The 21514-nt window shown below is 47.4% G+C and overlaps 1 protein-coding gene across 1 annotated transcript in view; it reads right to left on the bottom strand.

Moving 5' to 3' along the window:
- Positions 1-7070: 7070 nt before the first annotated feature.
- Positions 7071-21514, bottom strand: part of insyn1 (inhibitory synaptic factor 1) — a 36493-nt gene continuing 22049 nt past the window's right edge. Inside the window, 2 exon segments of the mRNA XM_084682322.1 lie at positions 7071-7747; positions 7749-8264. Coding sequence (XP_084538448.1) covers positions 7433-7747; positions 7749-8264 — 831 coding nt within the window. The 3' untranslated portion in view covers positions 7071-7432.

Raw genomic sequence — 21514 nt, 5'->3', positions numbered from 1 at the left:
GGTGGCACAGACCCCTGACGAACCCCAGGCCACGCAGGGCAGCCCCACACAGGCGTTTAAAGGCTGTGTTTTATAGGTGCGTCACCCGGGACCTGTATGCCCAGGAACATAAGCAAAAGGGAGCATTGATTGACCACGTTTCCAGTCCACACATTTGACAGTGTGCCAAGGCACGATAACTTAGACCTGCCAGCTGAATGCACTTTCCCTGAGGTGGCTTTTGTGTACTTCAAGAGGTTAAAAACAGAACGAGGCAGAAAGTTTCAAAAAGGTTACCTATAATTAATTATTTACATGCTTCAGTGAAGGAAATATATATTCACAAAGGTTGAGCACAACTGCCCTTTCTCCTTAGTTGTCCCCTCTTACAGTTAAAGCCTTCATTAAAACAGGCTTCATTAAAACAACCAAAACAGGTCCTGCCAATTAGTGGGAAACGTGTTATAAGGAAAATGTTATGACATGTTATGAAATGATAATGTGTATGTATGTATTATGGTTATTACCATTTAAGCGTTTGTTGCAGTTTATATAAAAGTGTGATGTAATAGTGTTGAGAGTCGTTGTTTTGTCTGTGGCTGCATGAGACTTGGAACAGGTCGATTCCTCTGACTGTTCCCACATGTCTGCGCTCAATGCCTCATTATGGAAGGTTCTTAAGGGAAGGAACTGAAGTAATAATTAATTTTTGTTTATTTCCACTCATTCTTTTCAAGCGGACGACTCAATGGAATCCCACAGCCATTAATCTTTGGACTTACCTCTGAGCTACTTTGTCAGCAAGCCACAGCTAGAGTGTGAACCCAACCTGACATTTGACTAATTGCTTTCATTTGAGAGTGATCACTAGTTCTAATGTATTGCCTGTGCACAGTAGCGGAACACAACACGCTGGGACCCCTGTCAGTCTAGTGACCTGCTTTACATTTACAATTGAACAAAAAAACACCAAATTAAACCAATGAAGGGCTGCTTTAATTAGATAAGCACACAGCAGGGTTGAATGCTATTGTAGGAGCTGCTCTTTGCCCCTAGGTGGGCAGTAATTATTGTAATCATGGCTTGTTTCAGGGATGTTCCTCTGGACCCAGTCTTATCTTAAAATGTATCAATGAGGACCAGGCCTAATCTATACTGCAATCAATCATCCGTGTCTCAGATCTGCGGTAGCACCAAACCCAGCTCCCTCCACCCTTCTTCTCTCCTCCAATCCTCCTCTCTCCTCCACTTCTCCACTCCTCCTCTCTCCTCCACCCCTCCTCTCTCCTCCACTTCTCCACCCCTCCTCTCCCTTCCACCCCTCCTCTCTCCTCCACCCCTCCTCTCTCCTCCACTTCTCCACCCCTCCTCTCTCCTCCACCCCTCCTCTCTCCTCCTCTGCTAGGATAAATATTCCCGGCCCCAGGGCCTCTCACCCGTCTCACTGTGTGCTTGTTGTGGAAGTCAGCGATGATTCCGGATACAGAACTGTAGTAAGAAAAGTACATAGACAATACAGGTTGGGTTCGGAAGTAACATAAAAAAGATGAGAAAAGACTGTGCCTTGGATGAAGTTGCCTCCTGGGAGATGCCTCGAACCTAGCACCTGTCTTTATCATCATTTAACTCTTATTTGCTGGTCTTAGAAAAATGTCAGCAATTCTCTGCCCTCTTGGACTTTGCCTGTTAATGCCATGAAAACGCTGACAGTCTGCCAAAGCCGAGTCGGCTGCCTTGAACAAAAACTGCTGTGTCTTTTATGAGTTCAGTGGTGCTTTGTCCGAATTACAGGCGCACCTGCACTTTGCTACACTTCTGGAGACACTGTGTTTTATCCTTAATCATCCATTGCTCTGCCTATTGAAAATCAATTTAGTTACCAGGACAAATTCACCCCTCAAATTCAGAAATGAGATGGTTAATGTTATTTCACACGTTTTGTGCGTAGGCTATGATGCGTTATACACTTTTGTTACAAACTCCGCCCAACCCCCGAGTGCACTCAAGAACGTTGGAAATGACTTCATTCTTCCCTACCTTACATACTTATCCTCGACTGCAGACAGTCTGTCGGTGACATTTAGATCGAATCGTAAGTAGCCTTTCCTGCTGTCGTTGGAAACTCCTGAAGTAAGACTCACACTGTCGCCATCGCCAGCCTCACTCCACGAGGCTCCAGAATACATTCTGAAGTCTGGTTGTTAGAAGTTCTAATTGCTCTGTCATGAACTATTGCAAGTACAATATTGACCTGATTGGCGGGGTACTGAGGTGCAGTTGCTTGTTCCTCTGTCTCCGGGCTCTGCTGCTCTGTCTGACAGAACTCGATTGGATGAGTTTGTGGGTCTGATGTACTGCCAAGGCTGTGAGAATCTAGATTAGGTGACCTGGCAGCCCCTCCGTTGCTCATGGCTGGATTTAAATATTCAAGTTTTGTTCTGCATATTCAGCAATATTTTCAGGCAAAGTTTTATTTTTTAAATTTATTTTTACTCTAAAGAGATGTGTTCTCATTGACTTAAACAAACTGCATTCCAATCCATTTAGTAGCAGTGTTTTCGTCCACAGCCCCGCCCTCTCTGGCCCCAGGCGCTGTCCTTCATCACCTGTGAAGGTCTAATCTTATCTGTGGCTGCTCCATGCCTCTCCATTAATCACTCCCACAGTCCAATCAGATGGTGAGTGATGCTCGACGTGGCCTTGTCCAGTGTTCCCCTCTGGAGGTATGGGCTTTTGCCTGAACTGGCTGGCTGGAGTGTTGGTTGGCTGGCAGGAGTATTGGCTGGAGTTGGCTGGCCACTATATGGATCCCACCATGGTTGGCAGGTCTGTGCCTGAGTCCTTGGCCTAGCTGTGGACCAGATTTCCGGATGTTCAAAAGACCTGTAAAGGCTCCTGTTGTGATGGTGGCTCATAAACTCACTGGTGTAACTGAGTTGAATTGGTTCAACTCACTCGGTATGAATACCTCCCACTTACGCAATTGAAGAGCACGTTTTTTTGGGGTGGTATAGCTGGTTGAAATGAGGTTTACGGAGGTGGTTCCTTGACATTTGCGAGTCAGAGGGCCCCGTGTTTGAATCCCAGCATGGACAAGCTTCACTGACGAGCTACGCAATGACACCTGTTCCACTGGCACAGCTTTCTCTTGGTTTGACCAACATTTCAGACTCGATCATCGTCTTACCACTGCTTTAGGGTGGTAGTCGTGGTGACTGAGTGCCAAGTCCAAAGATGTCACAAAATTGAATGGGTGGGCAGAAAGCGAAGAGGGAGGAAGGGAAGATGAGAATAGAGAGTTTGTTCTGGGAGCAGCAGGAAATAAATGACACAGAGATGAAACAAATCATCCCTCAGTAGCCCCAGCCGTTAGACGATCCATAGTGATCAGTGTGACTGTATTGAGCTCTCTGCTTCATGGACCCTCACCAATCAGCAGCGAAAACACTGATCCGTCATCCATTTTCTTCTGCTCAGCGGATGAGTCAGGCGGGCGTTACCGAAGGTGTGTCCGCTCGGCTGAATCTCTATACAGTATCTGAGCATGCAACGATATGCCTTTGCTCTGTTTGCTTTGCAATGTTTCATAGCATCTACTGGAGGTCGTCTGCAACAGGCTTTTTATAATGACCTCCGAGAGGCTATTCTGAACAATGTATTGGCTACTGGAGAAACGTTGCTAATTTGCGAGCTAGTGGTCTTTGTTCCTACCTCGCCCGTGCCCTCTGGGCAGTGATTAGAGCATTGATCAGCTATGGGAGCTGAAACGGGTCTTATACTGGCGTCACATCAGGGATGGAGTAAGAGTCCTGCGGTTTGCAGGATTAGCACCTGTTTGAGGAAAGCTAGATAAGAACCCAGTCCACTGGAAAAGCCTTGAAAATGGCCTGGGACGAGATGGCTTTGAACACTCTCATTTGGAGCAGAATTGCTGTGGTAATCATGCTACATAATGATATTTTAGTAGATCACACTTGCCCTGGCTCTCACATGATGTCTCTCTCAAGCTTGTGTGTGCATGCATATGTCAACACACACACACACACATATAAACACTGCTGTTAAAATGCATCCACACCCCTCTGCCACACTTACCTGTATATTGAGGCCACAGTGTTGTAAGATGTGTGCAGGTTTTACTAACCTTCGGAAGTCTTCTATGTTTGTCCTAGAGCAAAAACTATGATTTTCCCTATTAGAGATGAATAATGAGGCTATTGGCAAGAAAGACATCGCTAATGTTTTCTCAAAATATCTAGAATCTGTTCCCAATGATAATGTATTCTGCTGCAGAGCCAAACAGCTATACTTGCAGGGTCGATCTCATTGTGGATATGATTTATAAAACCTCTGGAAATAAAGGATGGGGGGGAAAACAGAAATAAAAATAAACAACTGCCTAGGAAAATGTAATGTTTGGCGGCTGCACAGGCATCACAATAAGGGCTTAGTTTTGTTTTCCTCTGATTGATGCCTCTCTTGCGTGTTGCCGTGGCTTTGTTTGTTTATGCTAATGACACTGATGACCTGTTGGTCCTTCATCTTGCAGAGAAATGGCAGCCAATGCTGTGGGGAGGGATCCATTGATCTCAGTTCAATGCATCTCTCTCACAGAGACTATTCCTGGATTAACAGAGCAAGACAAATGGAGATGAAAAAGTGAGGGAAAACAGGCCACAAAGACAAAGCTGGCTCCCGCCGGCCATATCTTTGATGCATAATGTTCCTCAGAATTGTTTTCTGAGAATCACATTTGGTCCTAACAGCCCTCCCAATTTGAGAGGCTCATTTCATGTCTTGCTCGTCACTAGCATCTCTCTCCCGGGTGTCAAGTGGGTTTGAAATCTGTCCAAGTGGTAAGATTGTCATGGAGGAAAGCCCACCAGCAAGCTGTGTCTGTCACCTTCCTTCAGTTGGTGTTTACTATTGGGTGGTAAGTGCGCAGTGGTTCAGATTTTCTCAATTTAAACCAAGTACAAAATGTTTTGTACCTGAAGTTGAAACACCCATTTTTTTCAGATTAAATGTGATAAATATATTTTTTCCCAGTTTTATTAGATAAAATGTTGTTTCCAACCTTTCCTGCACCTCCAGTCTGTTATACTCAAAGAGCTTCCTCATCTGATTCACCAAATACTGCATAGACATTTGTGTGCAGTATAATGAGTTAATACACAATTATTTTAATTGACTTTTGTCAGAGACTGTATTATAATGGGTGCCATTTTTAAACAGCATGATATTGTTCCCATTATATGTGATTATTACGCTTGGTTACTCCCAGTCTGGTGGGAATAGCAAACTAAAGTTGAACTCTTCTTGGTTCACCACACATTTTGAAGACATCAGTATGGTTTACCTTACACTTTCCCTCTGATCACAACTTCCTTGGGTTATTTGTAGCAGAAGATAATTGTTTCTTAATAGGTGGTTATCAACACACATTTCCAAAATGGAGGTAGAGATTGTTCTTCTGTGACAAAAAAAGAGGGGAATATGTGGGTGCGCTTTGTCAAGGACAATACGGCAGACGAGAGAACTTCATTGTCTCTGCTCTGTGTAGCTCTGTGTGTAGCTCTGTGTGTAGCTCTGTGTAGCTCTGTGTAGCTCTGTGTGTAGCTCTGTGTGCAGCTCTGTGTAGCTCTGTGTGTAGCTCTGTGTAGCTCTGTGTGTAGCTCTGTGTGCAGCTCTGTGTAGCTCTGCGTGCAGCTCTGTGTAGCTGTGTGTGTAGCTCTGTGTGTAGCTCTGTGTGCAGCTCTGTGTAGCTGTGTGTGTAGCTCTGTGTGCAGCTCTGTGTGTAGCTGTGTGTGTAGCTCTGTGTGCAGCTCTGTGTGCAGCTCTGTGTAGCTCCGTGTGTAGCTCTGTGTGTAGCTCTGTGTGTAGCTCTGTGTGTAGCTCTGTGTGCAGCTCTGTGTGCAGCTCTGTGTAGCTGTGTGTGTAGCTCTGTGTGTTGCTCTGTGTGCAGCTCTGGGTAGCTCTGTGTAGCTCTGTGTGTAGCTCTGTGTGTAGCTCTGTGTGTTGCTCTGTGTGTAGCTCCGTGTGTAGCTCTGTGTGTAGCTCTGTGTGTTGCTCTGTGTGCAGCTCTGGGTAGCTCTGTGTAGCTCCGTGTGTAGCTCTGTGTGTAGCTCTGTGTAGCTCTGGGTAGCTCTGTGTAGCTCTGTGTGTAGCTGTGTGTAGCTCTGTGTGCAGCTCTGTGTGCAGCTCTGTGTGCAGCTCTGTGTAGCTCTGTGTGTAGCTCTTTCACAAGGAATGTAAAATAATACCGAACACCCTGTCTGTGTTGATGAATCGACATACAGTGATCTGAAAGGAATGCTTAGACGCATGTTTTTCTCTCTTTTCCCAGTGCTTCAGATTTCTCTTCTCTGTCACCCACTTTACTCTTGTTGGGCAGTTTTTAAATGTCAATTTCTCGAAGGCTCTGTGTCTCAATTTCCCCCAGTAAATAAAGAGAGGTCTAGCTGTGAGTTTTTGTTAACGGACCCCAGGAACAGGGCCAGCCTGCAAAGAACAGAAACCTCGCACAGCACTTTCCCTGGCCATATTGATCAGCAGTGCTATTGGCATAATCCTTGTGAATAAAATGCTGTTCTATTGAGTTCAATTCCCCACTGGGCAACAGAATGGAAAGACACAACCTTTCGCATCTTGGCTTTGTGCACTGCTATTCAAGTTCTCACCCATAATGACCTTGCTCCCTGCCAGAGAAGGAAAAGACTGAAAAGTGGAAATGTCACCATGTGGAGAGCGGACAAAAAAAAAAAAAAACAGTTTTCTGTCTACAGCACCTCTCATTGAAGTCTCTGCCGCAGACCAGGAGATCAGTTACTGAAATGATTTATAAAATGAAAGGACGGATAAAACAGTCTTGCATCAGAACCTTAGTCAGTGGTGACGCCATCAGAGAGGAGAGGGCTTGACGTCGGCGTGCAGACGCCGTCTCATGCTCATACCAGAGATCCCCTTGACATTTGAAATAATCGGAACATGAAAAATACAATGTTTATACAGATTCAGTGTACAGAATGTGCAGCGTTTTAACCACATTGTAAGAACAGGCATAATATTTTCTGGTTTACGATAAGGGGTGGGGTCTCTGAACACTTAGTTTCCAATTTCAGAACACTTCCTAGAAGAAAAAAAAGATTGCTTTAGTTATCTCAGTAAGTGTTGCAAATTATTATACATGAACATTAGCAGGCACAGGCCTTTTGGTCCTCCAATTTCCTTTTTTACTTCCTGTCGTCATGAACTGCCTTTCATCACTTTTACTTGATTTCCCTGAGCCTCAGAATGACTTTAGGTAGTCGAGTGATTTCCCATATATCATTTATTCATTTAATAATTAATTATTTTTTTATTTGTGTATTAATCTATGATCTATGTATTTAATATTAAATAGTACACAGTCCTTTTTTTTGTTGTTGTACTTTTGTTGTAAAGTAATATTTTCTCAGGGGTCCTTTGTTTTCTGTTTGGCTGGAATATAGGGCAGTACAGTTTGGGTGCTTTTGTCTGAGACAGTCTGTGTGCTGCTGTTCCGTAGAAGTTTTTTCCTGCAGCCGGGGTTCAGGAGACTTTTCCTGGGCAGAGTATGAGCCCCTGCCATGGCCTTCCCTGGGGAGGGGACATAGGAAGGGTCCAGGCAGTTATGGAGGAGTGAGCGCTCTGAGGAGGAGAGAGGGGGGATGGGTGAGCTGGCCAGGAGACTGGGCTCCTCACTGTCAGTGTCTGGTGTCGCGCAGCCCCCCTTCTCCTCTTCCGCCCCCCTCCCCTTCTTCCTCCTCCTCGTCGTCGTCGCAGCACAGCGCGTGGTACAGGATCTTGTCGCTGAAACGCACCCTCTCTCGGGTGCCCGAGGTGCGCGACGTCTTGTGGCTGTGCGTCGAGCTGCTGGCCTCTTCGCTGGATGAGTCCGGCGTGATGATGCGGGGTCCGTTAGGGATGGGCAGCCCGCCGTTCATCTGGGAGTAAGCCGAAGCAGTGCTGGGTGGCGGGGTGGGCGTCTGGGTCTGGGTAGGGATCGTTCCCCGCCCAGGCTCCGCCCCTGCCTCCCCATAGTGCTCGGGGGGCTTGCGGGTGGAGGCGGCGGCGGAAGAAGCCTCCAGGTAGCTGCAGAAGTCCCAGCTGTCTGACAGCACGTCGGGATTGAGGAAGTCCAGCCGGAAAGCGTCTCCCAGGCCTCGCTCGCTGCTCGACGTGCTGCTCGCCGTGGCCACTGTCCAATCATCCGGCTCCAAATCAAAGTCAAAGTCTGACGTGAGCTTGTCGATTTGACCCACCACCTGAGACAGGAAGAAGATTTAGTGGTTAGAGGATGTGGAAGATGTGGCTCCTTAGACGCTGTTGCACTACTGAGATTCTGGTTAGTGTTTCTGCCTGCTTTACATGTTGGCCAAAATTCCTTTTAATTCTAACACAGAAAAAGATGCCCAACATTGTAATAACAGGCAAAGTCCTGTACTCGGCTTTGTGAAATCAACCTCATCACTCTCCATCAGCATCCACCCAGAGTGGGTGTTTACAGGCCTCACTAGAAAGCTCTTAAGCCCCAAAACACAATTGATTTTCTTGATTTGCTGATGGCGCATAAAATTCCACACTTGACATTTGAGCACCTTTAATCAACACGCTCGCTCTCAAAGGCAATTTATTGTAAAATGAAAAACCACTTTGAAATTGTGCTGCCTGTAAAAGATACATTTCCCCAAACCGTTTAACAATTAAGCCTCTGTGTTTTGATCTCGAAAATGCTTCCTCAGAACATGTGCATGTTGAATTGGGACATAATTGTCGAATGACTGTGGTGGAAGTGTTTGCTCCACCTAGAGATTTCATGAACATGATCCTTTTTCTGCCTCTAATTTTCCTTTTTTCTGTTTGCTTTCAGCACAATGTTGTGACATCAAATGAGAATTATCAGAAAAGAAGAAAAAAAAAAGACAAGAAAACCAGTCTAGTGCCTGCATGAAGGGATTAAAAATCCAAATTCATTCTTTCGGCACAATGACTTTAAAGGAGCAATTAGGAGTTCCCAAAGACCTGACTACACAAACACACTGATTAAAAGGAAGTATCTTTCAGCAGATGTGCTCGCTGATTGCTCAGGTGATTTTCAGTGCAAACAAGAGGCGTTCCGCTCAAAGATCCTGATGATCTCACACAGACATGCAAACATGACGGTGAGAATCGCCCATAAATATGCATATGATATCGGAAAAAGCACCAAGCTGTTCGTCGTCACCATTAAAGGCTCACAGATGGAGTCGACGAGTAGGTCTCTGTGGGACTACAGCCCAGTGCAGGATGGAAGGGTAGATAACATGACTATGCAAATTTGTACAAAAAAAGGCAAAAAAAAATGACAGATTTTATACAACCCCCTGGTGTTTTGTTCTAAACATAGACCGTACTGTCGTAGTGGACCCAACCATCTGCATTTGAACCTTTCCTGGAGCGTCCGTCCTCATTCCCCTGCTTCCCGTCATTAGTTCCCCCTGCACTGGTGCCGTATCTGTGCTTTGGCAGTCTGAGCTTGCGTGTATGGCATGTGTTTCTAGAACTGCTTCCAGTGTGAGTGTGCCAGTCCCAGAATGGCACACCTCAACATACTCTGCCTCTTCCCTATTGGCTGGCGGCTGTGTGGGTCTGAGGCTTTGTAGGTAAACTCAGTGGTGAGCTGAATGGGTAAACCTGCCTGTAGAGTGATTTGCAGACATTGTGCTGCGTGGTGCTGCTAATGCCAAGATGGTTCTTAGACCCCGAGGGGCCCGGTGGCTTTGTTGAGTTGATTAGTCATCCTGAAAAATGGGATTTAATTCAATCAATGTGTTTAGAAAAGTCTGGTCTGTCAGACACATTTCACAGGCCTGCTTCAATCCGAACACTGACCTACTTTAACAATTTTTATTGGGTATCAATTAATAAAGCATTCAGTACCAGCGAAGCATGCCATTCCTAGTCATGACATCTTAAACAAATCCCCCATGAAATACAAAAGGATTTACAAATGACAGACGTTGACTGCCAAAACCTTGTTGTTTCCTAGATCCGTCACTTTGCCTTCTATCCACTAGGTACTTGGAAATTGCCCAAATTATGTTTATGGTCGTTAAGCATAATTGAAATTTCCTTTATGTTTTCTTGAGTAGGTGATGACCCAGCATGTTCCCCGTCATAAGAAGCCTTCCCTAGGGTTACCACCGCTCTCCCAACTTGCTAAGTAACTGTGGCCCAGTCCCCACTATGAAGGCTAATTCTGCTTGATAACAGTTTGAGCTGCTAGGGTCTTCTTCATCTATCTCGGTCACTGATGGGCTCAATGTAGAAACAATGAGCAGTAATCTCAATCTTTTCTTCCAGGAAGAGAATGTGCGATGAGCGGGCTATGGAGTGAATTATTGGGTAAACAGATTGCCTGAGCGTAAATGGATGAATGGACACATCAGGAGCAAGTCATTAGCAAGGGACACACTGTGCTTGAAAAAGGAAAGAGCACAATGAGGATGTGCAACAGTAATTACAAGCTTTCCAGCGAATCACGTTGCTTTTGTTGAGTTTCTAAGCTCATGATATCAGATTGCAGCTGGATCATGGCACAAAATCAACTCTTAAATGTTGTTTGCCATAACACCTGATAAGACAATAGAAATATAGATATACTGGTAAATGGGAAAGACGTTCTTGATAATCTGAGTTCAATTATTTTAAGCAATATGTCCAAAAGAGTAGAAAATAGACTCAGCTACACTACTCTAGTCGACCGCAGAACACTAAATTACTGCTGCAAATCCTCTCTTGGCTAAAGCGCAGACATAGCTTGGCGGTGTCAGTACTCCAGTAAATACAGGCATGAACACAAAGCTTTCTTTCTTTTCACGAGGCATCCACTTTCTCACTTTACCCATTTTCTGTTCATGCAGACGGGACAGCGCTCTGCAACCATGAGTCAAGACATCCAGCCCTGGTCACAGCATATGCTCACACAACTGTGTCCGCCACTCAGTGCTGAGCCTAGTCATTTTGGAGTGCTCAAAGGCACTTTCTGGTGGTGGGGCTGAGCGGCGAATGCCAGCAATGTTTACCACCTGCACTCCGGCGTCCATGATTGGACTGGGTAATTGAGGGTCAGAGTGAAGGGGAGCACTTGGAACACAGTCTGTGTCAGAACAGTACAGTCAGGTGGGGAGCTGGAAGCAGGCTATCTTACTTGAAGAGAGTGCTCCTCGGTGAGGAATTTCTGCGACGCAGTGTCTCAGACAAGGCAGCAAGGATCTCTGAATAACATTCACTTGTGTCCTCTCATAGACCTCGCCTCTGCAGGCTCTTCCTCTACTAGAGAATAATGATTTATTCATTTCTTCCTATACAATATCTTTGATTCTTGTAACCTTGTGTTGGAGCTCTTGTCCCTCAGTAATCCTAATTTTAACTACTTGGTCCGCTCTGTGTTTCATGCACTGAAAGAACATTGTATGGGGGTGAATAGCAACACATGTTTGAGAGGCCTGTTGATGAAAAGATGGATATTTCACCTCCTGCTCTTTTCACTTCATTGACGTTAAAACAGATGTTTAATGAGGGAAGTTTGATTTGGTAAGCATTGATGACCTTACAGAAACATCTCATTAGTGGTCTATCAACTGACAAAATCCATAGCATTTGCAAGTCTAGAAATGCCATATTCATTGTCTAATTTTCTTTACAGACTCTGCTTTACACAATTCAATATAATTAAAGCAGAAACTGGTATTTCAGGGCAATGCCATGGAGTTGTAGCCTGGCTCTGCCCTCCCACGTACTTCCGCTGAATTTGGATTTAGCTTCTGTACTAGGTCTGGGAGCTCTGCTCTGAAGTCGATTTCCAGAAACATTTTTTGTAGGTCCAATCAGCGAACAGAGGGAGTGGCTGAGAACGATGACGTTAATGTCGTGCACTAGTTTGAGTAGTTCAGTAATGGCGGCGGAGAAAGATGCGAGCGAAACTATTCTGCGGTTGTGGCATCGCTGCCGAATATCCGTAGGTTAAAGCCGGAGCAAGAACATTCCTTGCTGAGTTTTGTTGGTGGCCATGATGTTGTGGCCCTCCTCCCCACGGGGTTTGGGAAAAGTTTGATTTTCTAGCTATGGCAGCTTGCTTCGTTACAGTAGTGGTGAAGGAGTTGGCTGAGGCGAACGCTTGCGATTGGTTATGGCAAATCAAAGTGGCTCTGGGCAGATCCAATAGTTTTAAACTTCAACAGAGGACCCACCTTCAAGGAAGTTAACTTTTTGTCAATGGAGCGATCCCAGACCCTCTGTACAAATGAAATGTACGAGGGTCTGGTTAGGACCAGGCTAATGGAGTTGTACTATATGATGGTAATCCTGCAATGGAGTCCAAATGTAATAAGACACAAAAAAAACGATATATATATTTTTTTTAATGCATTATAAGTTATGTCTTTCTTTGGCTTTCTATCAGTGATAAATCATCTTTAATGTGGAATAGTTATCATCACACAATGTTCATGTGCCCTTCTCCACCGTGGCACCTCATGTTCAAAGTTTACTTTGATTATGTTGGTGCACTCGCTCGTTAAATATGGAACACTAAGCCTCTGGCATAGATTTTTCTTTTCCAGAGGATTTTTTGTTATGTGTTCAGTAGAGCCATTAAAACAAATCTCAATGCTGTTTCTTCACATGTCACAATGGGCTCCAAGCCTACCCCTGTGTGACACTTCCAGAGTTGGAAACAGATCATGTCACTAAGAAAGCCTCAGCAATTACCAAAATGGCCTTGCATGCAGCTTCTGAAGTAAAACATTTGCAAATATTGTTTTAATGTATTTAGCTCCTGCAGCTAGCCAGCTCCTCCTTACTCTGAACCCCATGCTTCTTTCCACTCAATTTGGCTCTCCTTCAGACAAAGATTGGAGAGTATCAGAGAGACTTGCATTCTTTATGCTACAATTTACAACACCCAATATACCACAGTCAGTTTCTCTCTAAAAGGACCACAATTGTTCACTCAAACCTGTTAATTCAAGCTTGTTGCCAAGCTTGTCACATGCTGTGAGTGGTAGTGAAATGTGTTTGAGCCACGTTGCACTACCAACATTTTCTCAATGGAATTATGCATTTGTTGACACAGAGAGTGCGTGTCTGGAGGAGGGGGGGGGGGGGGGCAGGAGTTGTGGGGCTGAGGGAAGGAAGACCATATTTAAGTCAGTCCAACCTGATTGGTGAGACATGTCACTGGGCGTCGACGAGGGGATGAGCGTCGTCTTTGAAGTGCTCTGTGGAAGTGTTAGCTCTAATTATTCTGTCATGAGAGGGACTGTAAGCCTGAGAGTTCATTAGGCACACGCCTCCTGCTTTTTCATCTTTCCCTGAAAAACACTCATCTTCATGGAGGCCACGCGAGTGCAGCGCAAATTCACAAACAACACTGTGATGAGAACAGGAGCTGCAGTCAGTAATCAAAAACATCATCACAAAGTTGGGCTTTATAATGTGCCTCATTCAGTCCCTCTGGAGTTCATCAGGGGTGTGCTCCTTAGAAAGTCCTGGGTGCAAACAAATCAGACTCGAGACAGACACTTTACTGTTGCCTAATTCAGGTCATTATTTTAGGAGGGGGGAGGGGGGCATGTTCCACCACTTGCAATTTGGTGGCTAGCCATCTAATTGGGCACCCCTGGGTGTAAACATAGTTGGATGTGTCTACTGGGACGGACATCACTTGCAGTGACAAAGGAACAAGGTTGAAATGGATTTATGGAGAGTAAATGTATTGAGATTGTCCTATGGAGAGAGAGACAGAGAGAGAGAGAGAGCCTGCGCTTATTATGACCTGCACTAGACGGAGAAGCACAGCTATGGGGGCTCCAGAACCCGTCTGGCTGTCTGAGATAGTGTCTGCGTCAGGCTGGGGCCGGCACGTGTTGGCAGGTCACACTGGTGTGCGCCGGATGGAAAATTAGTGTACAGCCAGGCCACGGCGTCGGCGACACTGTGTGATGACTTTGCTGCTAAGGAGGGTTTTTTTGCAGTCGCGTTCTCTGCACTGTGTGTGCAATTGCACTGTTTGTGCTGGCACGGGGAGGATGTGTGTGTGTGTGGGGGGGGGGGGGGAGGGGAGAAGATTGTGTGGTGTTTTGAAGGAAGGAAAAAGTCTCTGACTGGGAACAGACAGAAGCTCAGGCCAATCCAGCGCTAAATCCCCCACCCTGCCGGCAGAGAACCACCATCACCAGGACTGGCCCTGGGAGCTGACACATCCACACCAGGACTGGCCCTGGGAGCTGACACATCCACACTAGGACTGGCCCTGGGAGCTGACACATCCACACCAGGAGTGGCCCTGGGAGCTGACACATCCACACTAGGACTGGCCCTGGGAGCTGACACATCCACACTAGGAGTGGCCCTGGGAGCTGACACATCCACACTAGGACTGGCCCTGGGAGCTGACACATCCACACCAGGACTGGCCCTGGGAGCTGACACATCCACACCAGGAGTGGCCCTGGGAGCTGACACATCCACACCAGGAGTGGCCCTGGGAGCTGACACATCCACACCAGGACTGGCCCTGGGAGCTAACACATACACACTAGGAGTGGCCCTGGGAGCTGACACATCCACACCAGGAGTGGCCCTGGGAGCTGACACATCCACACTAGGACTGGCCCTGGGAGCTGACACATCCACACCAGGACTGGCCCTGGGAGCTGACACATCCACACCAGGAGTGGCCCTGGGAGCTGACACATCCACACCAGGACTGGCCCTGGGAGCTGACACATCCGCACTAGGAGTGGCCCTGGGAGCTGACACATCCACACCAGGAGTGGCCCTGGGAGCTGACACATCCACACCAGGACTGGCCCTGGGAGCTGACACATCCACACTAGGACTGGCCCTGGGAGCTGACACATCCACACTAGGACTGGCCCTGGGAGCTGACACATCCACACCAGGACTGACCCTGGGAGCTGACACATCCACACCAGGACTGGCCCTGGGAGCTGACACATCCACACCAGGACTGACCCTGGGAGCTGACACATCCACACCAGCCCCATCTCAAAACAGGATTAGTTTAATGGCTCTTTCGACGCGTGTGCGTCTGCATGTATATATGTGCGCGAGTACTTGTGGCCAAGCTTTAGAACATACAAGCTTAGATACAGTACATCATTATGTACAGCTGGACAGCAATTCAAGATCAAGTCGCACCACGAAAACATTTCCTCTAATTACGGCACTGAATGTCAAAGTCACCACGATGTACTCAGAAGGTGCCAAGGCATGACCATAACACACATTTCATCCATGTTAAAACATACCTACAGTAATATCTATGCTACTTTGCTCTATGGCTAACAGTTGTGATTTGTATTGGTTCTCATTGTTCTGGGCAACAGGGCAAGTTGAGGTCCCCTACCCGAGAGAGGGGGTGCCCTCTACCAGTGACACAGGGGCACACGATCAATATGCTTCTGGCATTTCCAGGTTTCCTTGGCCCTGCAGCGCTTATCTTAATGGGAGTGCACTCCCATTTGATGTTATTGTGTGAACCCCATATATCATTGCACAACAGATGTAGCCTGCTCCACCATACCAAGTGGAAATATTGAGGCCCTGAGAAAAAAAAACAATTTATGCAATTTCTTTTTAGTTTTCACTCTGCAGTGTTTATAGGGGAGGGGGGAGGATATGTGGCGAATCCATTGCTATTCCATCTAATTTCTTTTTGTTTTGTTCCCTGATGGAACGGTCTCTGTAGTCATTATAAGCCCAGCACTTTACAGGAACATCCTTCAGTCAATAGAATATTGTGTCAGAAGACTGTGGAAAAATCTCTATATTTCTCGAATGATTTCCAATGCAGGCATTCAAAGAGCATAGCCACTTTAAACCTCTCCTGGTCGCTGTTTGTATAGGGTGATCCTTAATTGCACAGCATCCTATATAGGCCTAGACTGCGTATACTTTCTGATGGCGAGTAATCATTTTGCATTTTTGTGTTGCATTTCATATGTCATAATATACTTCTCATAATTGTTAAAATATATTGCAAATTTGTGTAATTGTACTGAATTTGTGTTATGTAATATTGTTTATGTTGGCTTCAGGTAAGGATTATGGGTAGGATTAGGGTTAGTTTTAAGGCTAAAGATAAGATAATAGTTGGACCCATACAGCACCACATCTGTATGTGAACACTGGTTGTCTAAGGACTGCAGACCGCCATGTCTTAGTCATAGATGGGTTCTTGTCAGGTCATGACATCAGACATCAGTGCATGATGGGAGCTTGCTGAAAGAAATTGTCAACGATAGCACTCCCTACTCAGCACACTGAAGAAACACACAGATATTGGCATGACTAGCTCTTACTTTTATCTCCCCCATAACAGTTTGTCATTGCCTTCCGCTTTCTGCCATTTCTATCTGAGACCATCTTTAGGGCAGACGCCTCAAAGAGTGACAAAACCTGTCACTACGTGTCACTTTCACTCTCTCTTTGGCGAGTGGCGGGATGTCTTTGAAACAGCTCTACCTTCATCAGACCCGGCATGTCCCAAAGCTTTCCCCCTGAAATGCAGGGAAAGTTGGAGGCAAGACACAGGAGGCTTTGCAGAGGGCTATTTGCAAACAAAATCACTGCAAGACATCTTGCCGGCCCCCGTGAGGCACCATCTGGCTGCCGTATACCCGTCTCTCTCAGCGTCACCCGCACACCACCCCCGCCTCCACTACACCCAGCCCGCCTCCACTACACCCAGCCCGCCTCCACTACACCCAGCCCGCCTCCACTACACCCAGCCCGCCTCCACTACACCCAGCCCGCCTCCACTACACCCAGCCCGCCTCCACTACACCCAGCCCGCCTCCACTACACCCAGCCCGCCTCCACTACACCCAGCCCGCCTCCACTACACCCAGCCCGCCTCCACTACACCCAGCCCGCCTCCACTACACCCAGCCCGCCTCCACTACACCCAGCCCGCCTCCACTACACCCAGCCCGTCTCCACTACACCCAGCCCGTCTCCACTACACCCAGCCCGCCTCCACTACACCCAGCCCGCCTCCACTACACCCAGCCCGCCTCCACTACACCCAGCCCGTCTCCATCCGCACAGCGACGGATGCTCAGCTCCAGCAGCGGGACGTCCTTCAGGACGACGACGATCGGGATGACCGATGTCAATAGTGAGGATCACACGTCATTTCTGGAAGCGACGCCCATGTCGTTTCTCAGTCGCTGTATGAACTATACTCTTCATTATACAGACGGTCCCTGTCTGACCTTGAGGACATTCAGACCGCGTTGCAGCATACACGCCATGTCAACCTGCCTTAGTCGTGTTCGATGTTCCTGCCGTCGAACACCCAGGATTGGAGGTAGAAGCAGAATGACTACAGTTGGATGCTATGTAGGGGGAAGTTAGCTTGTGGAGCTCAATATACACAATCAAACCGATGATCATTTCGCGAGGGAGGTGCATGGATGTAGGCTTGTAAGCCATCTTCGGGGTTGTCAGAAATGTCAATGTGCAATCAATGCCTTGTCTCAAGGGGATGAGGTACTGTGTAGGCTATTATGATGATGTTATTGAACAACCCAACCTTCACCGTGAATAAGATGGTGCTGCTTTAATGATGCCTCCGCCAAGAAGCAGTGACTTGAAATACAATGACGTGCAAACATGATTCCTATTGTTCAATCAAGCCATATGTCTGGCCGCTTTTTAAGCGTTGTTTAGAACATGAACTCAAAGTGGTGCCTTCGCATGACACCAGTGAACCAGCACAGTGATGTCAACTTCTACTTTACATTAAGAAACATCAAGAAAAATGCCAGCGCTCGTGTGCCACAACTGTTACTGCATGCTAAAGTAAACAACGTGATTTTAGCGTCAGCGACACTTCATTCTGTGTTTCCCTCGTCCAACTTGTGCCTGTGTGTATCACAAGGTTCCTCTCGTGGAGCGAGAACAAACATTTATCCGAACAAATTTCCATTGTATAACGCTGCCTTCCAATGTGAAATGAATCATTAGTATGCCCAGATGTGTTGGCACAGCTCTGCACGCTGGAGTTTTGAAACATCCTCCTTTTTTGGTCGTGTTTGGAGGCCTCTGATTGTAGGAGAGCCATTAGTTCCTGCACACGGTATGGATCCAATCAGTCTCCTATAATTACATATTGAAAACATGCAGGCAGAGACTCTGACCTGATACCTATTGATTACGTGTGGACTTTAAATCTTTTGAACATGCATGCAGTACACAGTTTGTTCTGAAGACAGAAAAAAAACCCGGCTTAATTACACAGCTCCACTTTCCCATTTCTCTCGACAATTCTCTTGATTTGTTTTTGTGTGTGTGTGTGTGTGTGTGCGGGTAATTGCAGGTTGTACTGCAGAAGTTGGCAGGGAGGTTGACTAGTGGAGGGGGCGAAACGGGGTGGACGTCTGTGGTTGCTGCCGTGGTGTGTGTGGGAAGAGCCGGCAGACAGCCTTGACTCTCTCTCCACATGGATGGCTGGGCAGTGCCGGACTGGAGGGGCGTGCAGCTGCCTCTGGGGTGAGGAAAGACACTCGAGCACCAGCCCCTCCGACAGCCCCTTCCACCGCCTCACTCCAGGCCAGTGTGTCTCCATCAGATTCTTTCAAGCCTGTGTCTGGACAGTAGGCACTTTCTCCTCATTACTGATAACAACAGAAGGCGTAGCATTGGAGTTTTTCTGCTACCATAGCCTACAGTGTCCTCTCTATGGATGTCAGAGTGGGCAATTAACACAGAAAGATAAGCATTGCGCAGTGGAGGTTGGGGGGAAAAAAAAGGTTGGAGAAGCAATTTTCTGTGTCTCTCTCACTCCCATCTATGGCTTTCTTTCTTAAAATACTGGTACACAAACAGTAGGCTATTGTACTTCGCTGTTGACACAAATTGGAGTAAAAAAAAACTGGAGATGTATTGTTCTGTGGACAGCGTACTATATTCATCGCTACAATAGAGTCGGTTTTGGCTGGGGAAAAAAAGTCAGGGCCAGAGTCTAATTAGCAGGTAGAGCTTGAATGAAGGCTTCATCGCGCCATCTGTGTGGAAGAAATGTGTGACGCTCTCGAGACAAACCTTCCTTGTTTCGAGACGATAAAGTTATCTTGATCTGCATGGCCCTCACCCACCGTCATGCTGCCAGGGCAACGCCGCTCTGAAACCCAGGCTTCACTTCCTGTCCCCTTCCCCATGCACATGACGCAATGCCTACATATCTCTAAGCACACACCGATGCAAACGTCTCTGTTATACTTCCCTGCACGCTTTCAGCACACCCTTTCGAGAAATATTTGAAGAGGGCTGCATGAATAATCCATGGAATCCATGTCCATGCTTTATGTAAACGCAGTGCAAACCTTCGAATGCTGGTCCTTAGACAACCAGTGTTTTGACACCTCTCGGTGATCGCGGCTCTCATCTGGGGCTGTGCCAGGCTGGCTCTGATTGATGACAACAAAGAGAGCGAGGCAATCTGGGGCCAGGATGGAGAGATAACTGACTAGCTGGGAATGAGTCAGTCAGAGAATCAGTCTCATTCAGCCCGAAGGAAGAGGAGAGTGGTGGAAAGCAGAGGAGAGAAGAGGAAGGGAGAGAAAATTAGAGGAAAGGAAAGGAGAGGAGTTCACCGGGTAATCGAGGACCTGCCGTTTGAAACAGAACCATGAAGCCTTCGTTACGGCATCCCAGGTCCATTTATGGGAGGCCGGCGAGGATGGGCAAATGTAAGTTTACCCAAGCAGAGAAACACAACCACCACTCAGTGATGTGACCCTACCACACAGCAGGGGCCTGCTGACAGCATTCTATCTAATCAATCTACCGAGGGAGGAAAAGCAGAGCACACACACACAAGCAATCTCTCTCTTCCTGGCAGATACACAAACACACATGCCTCACAAGCATCAATCACAGGCTCACTTACATGTAGACACATACTGTTGCGTGAAGGCACGCGGATTCACACATCCTCGATACGGCGGGCAGACACCGTCGCCCTGCTCGACTCATGCTGATCCTGATGCGAGGAGATCTTATTGGACGGGAAGGGGGTGGCGGCGTATTTATTGCATCCTGAGAGCGCTTTATAAGTTATTTCTGCGTCGGCCCAGTTTCCTGCTGACCTATCCTATGTCTACATTTACCGAGTAGCTTCGCATTGCCTCCACCGTCCTATTTGTCATCCAGCAAGCATATGTGTGACCTTGGCTTTCTGTCCAGGGACTGTGCGCGATGAAGACACTGATGCACCATGCACGCACTGGATCGTATGACTGCATGCCCCCAGTAACGGGAAGCGATATGCCCCTTTTGTCCTGCCAGTCTTTTCCATGTTGCGTCCCTGCGATCCAGAGGGGGGCGGCTGACCGCTGATGACGTCACAGTGGACGGGCAGAGTCGGAACGGGCGTCGGCGTATGGTGGGGGTGTGTGTGTGTGGGGGGGGGGGGGGGGGGGCGTTGCTCTCCTTCTTTAAATAGCACCAGATCTAATCTGCCGACAGCAGCACAGTTCTGACAGCGTCTGGCCCCCTCCCACTTGGTGACACATTCTTTACTCTTTTTTTTCTCTTTTCTTTTTTTTTTCTCTTTTTTTTTTTCTCGCTCTGCTATTCACTCCGTGGAACACTGGCCTCTCAAGCCGTTGTCAGTTCCATTCTCCCTCCATGTCTGAAAAACCCAATGGATTTACAGGGTTTACTGTCACGCAGTCCCCATGGTGAACGCGGCACGCTCGTCTGTTTCCTCTCCTTTATGTCTGCGCCGTCCTCCCGTCCCGGTGACGTTGTCATCATTCTCATTATGGGACTCTGTCATGGCGGCCGGCTCTTTGTCTAAAGCACACGTTCACCGTCTGACTTTGAGATCCTCTTTGAGCAAGTGTATGTGTGTGTTCTTCCCTTGCCTGTGTGTAAGCGTGTGCGTGTTCCTCTTGTGCCTGTGTGTAAGCGTGTGTGTGTGTGGTGTGTGTGTGTGTGTCCTTGCGCATACGTGATTCCTCGCCCGCGTGGTGCTGTGTTCAGGAGTGTGTGGGCTGGCCGTGCCGTGTTTAGAAGACAGGGAGCAGAAGTGAACAGCTTGAACGTACGGTGTGATCCCGGGCTGAGCCAGCAGCAGCGCCCAGCTTAGCTCCATGGGAACTGTCTTCCACTGCAGCACACGCTCCTCCGGAGGAAACCCTGATCCTCCACATCCCTCTCCTCCTCAAAGCTCCGCTAACCCTTCAGAACGGGAGCCTGCGACCCTGTTGCTGGAGAGGCTAGCTTCCAGTAGGTTTCTGCTCCAACCCCCGGTTGAAGCTAACCCGTTTCAACATCGACCAGCTGGATATTAGAATCAGGTGTGTTAGGTTGGTGTGCTAGGGAGTGTGAACCTGCTGGAGGGCAGCTCCAGAACAGGGTTGGAGACGCCTTGTTTAAAGGGTCTGTTAACAGCACTCTGACTCATATTTACCTGCTACAGGGCTCATTTACACTTTCA

The sequence above is a fragment of the Hypomesus nipponensis genome, chromosome 19 (assembly GCF_054491055.1).
Source record: "Hypomesus nipponensis isolate SF chromosome 19, ASM5449105v1, whole genome shotgun sequence".
Taxonomy (NCBI): Eukaryota; Metazoa; Chordata; class Actinopteri; order Osmeriformes; family Osmeridae; genus Hypomesus; species Hypomesus nipponensis.
This window is presented reverse-complemented; position numbering and strand designations above follow the sequence as displayed.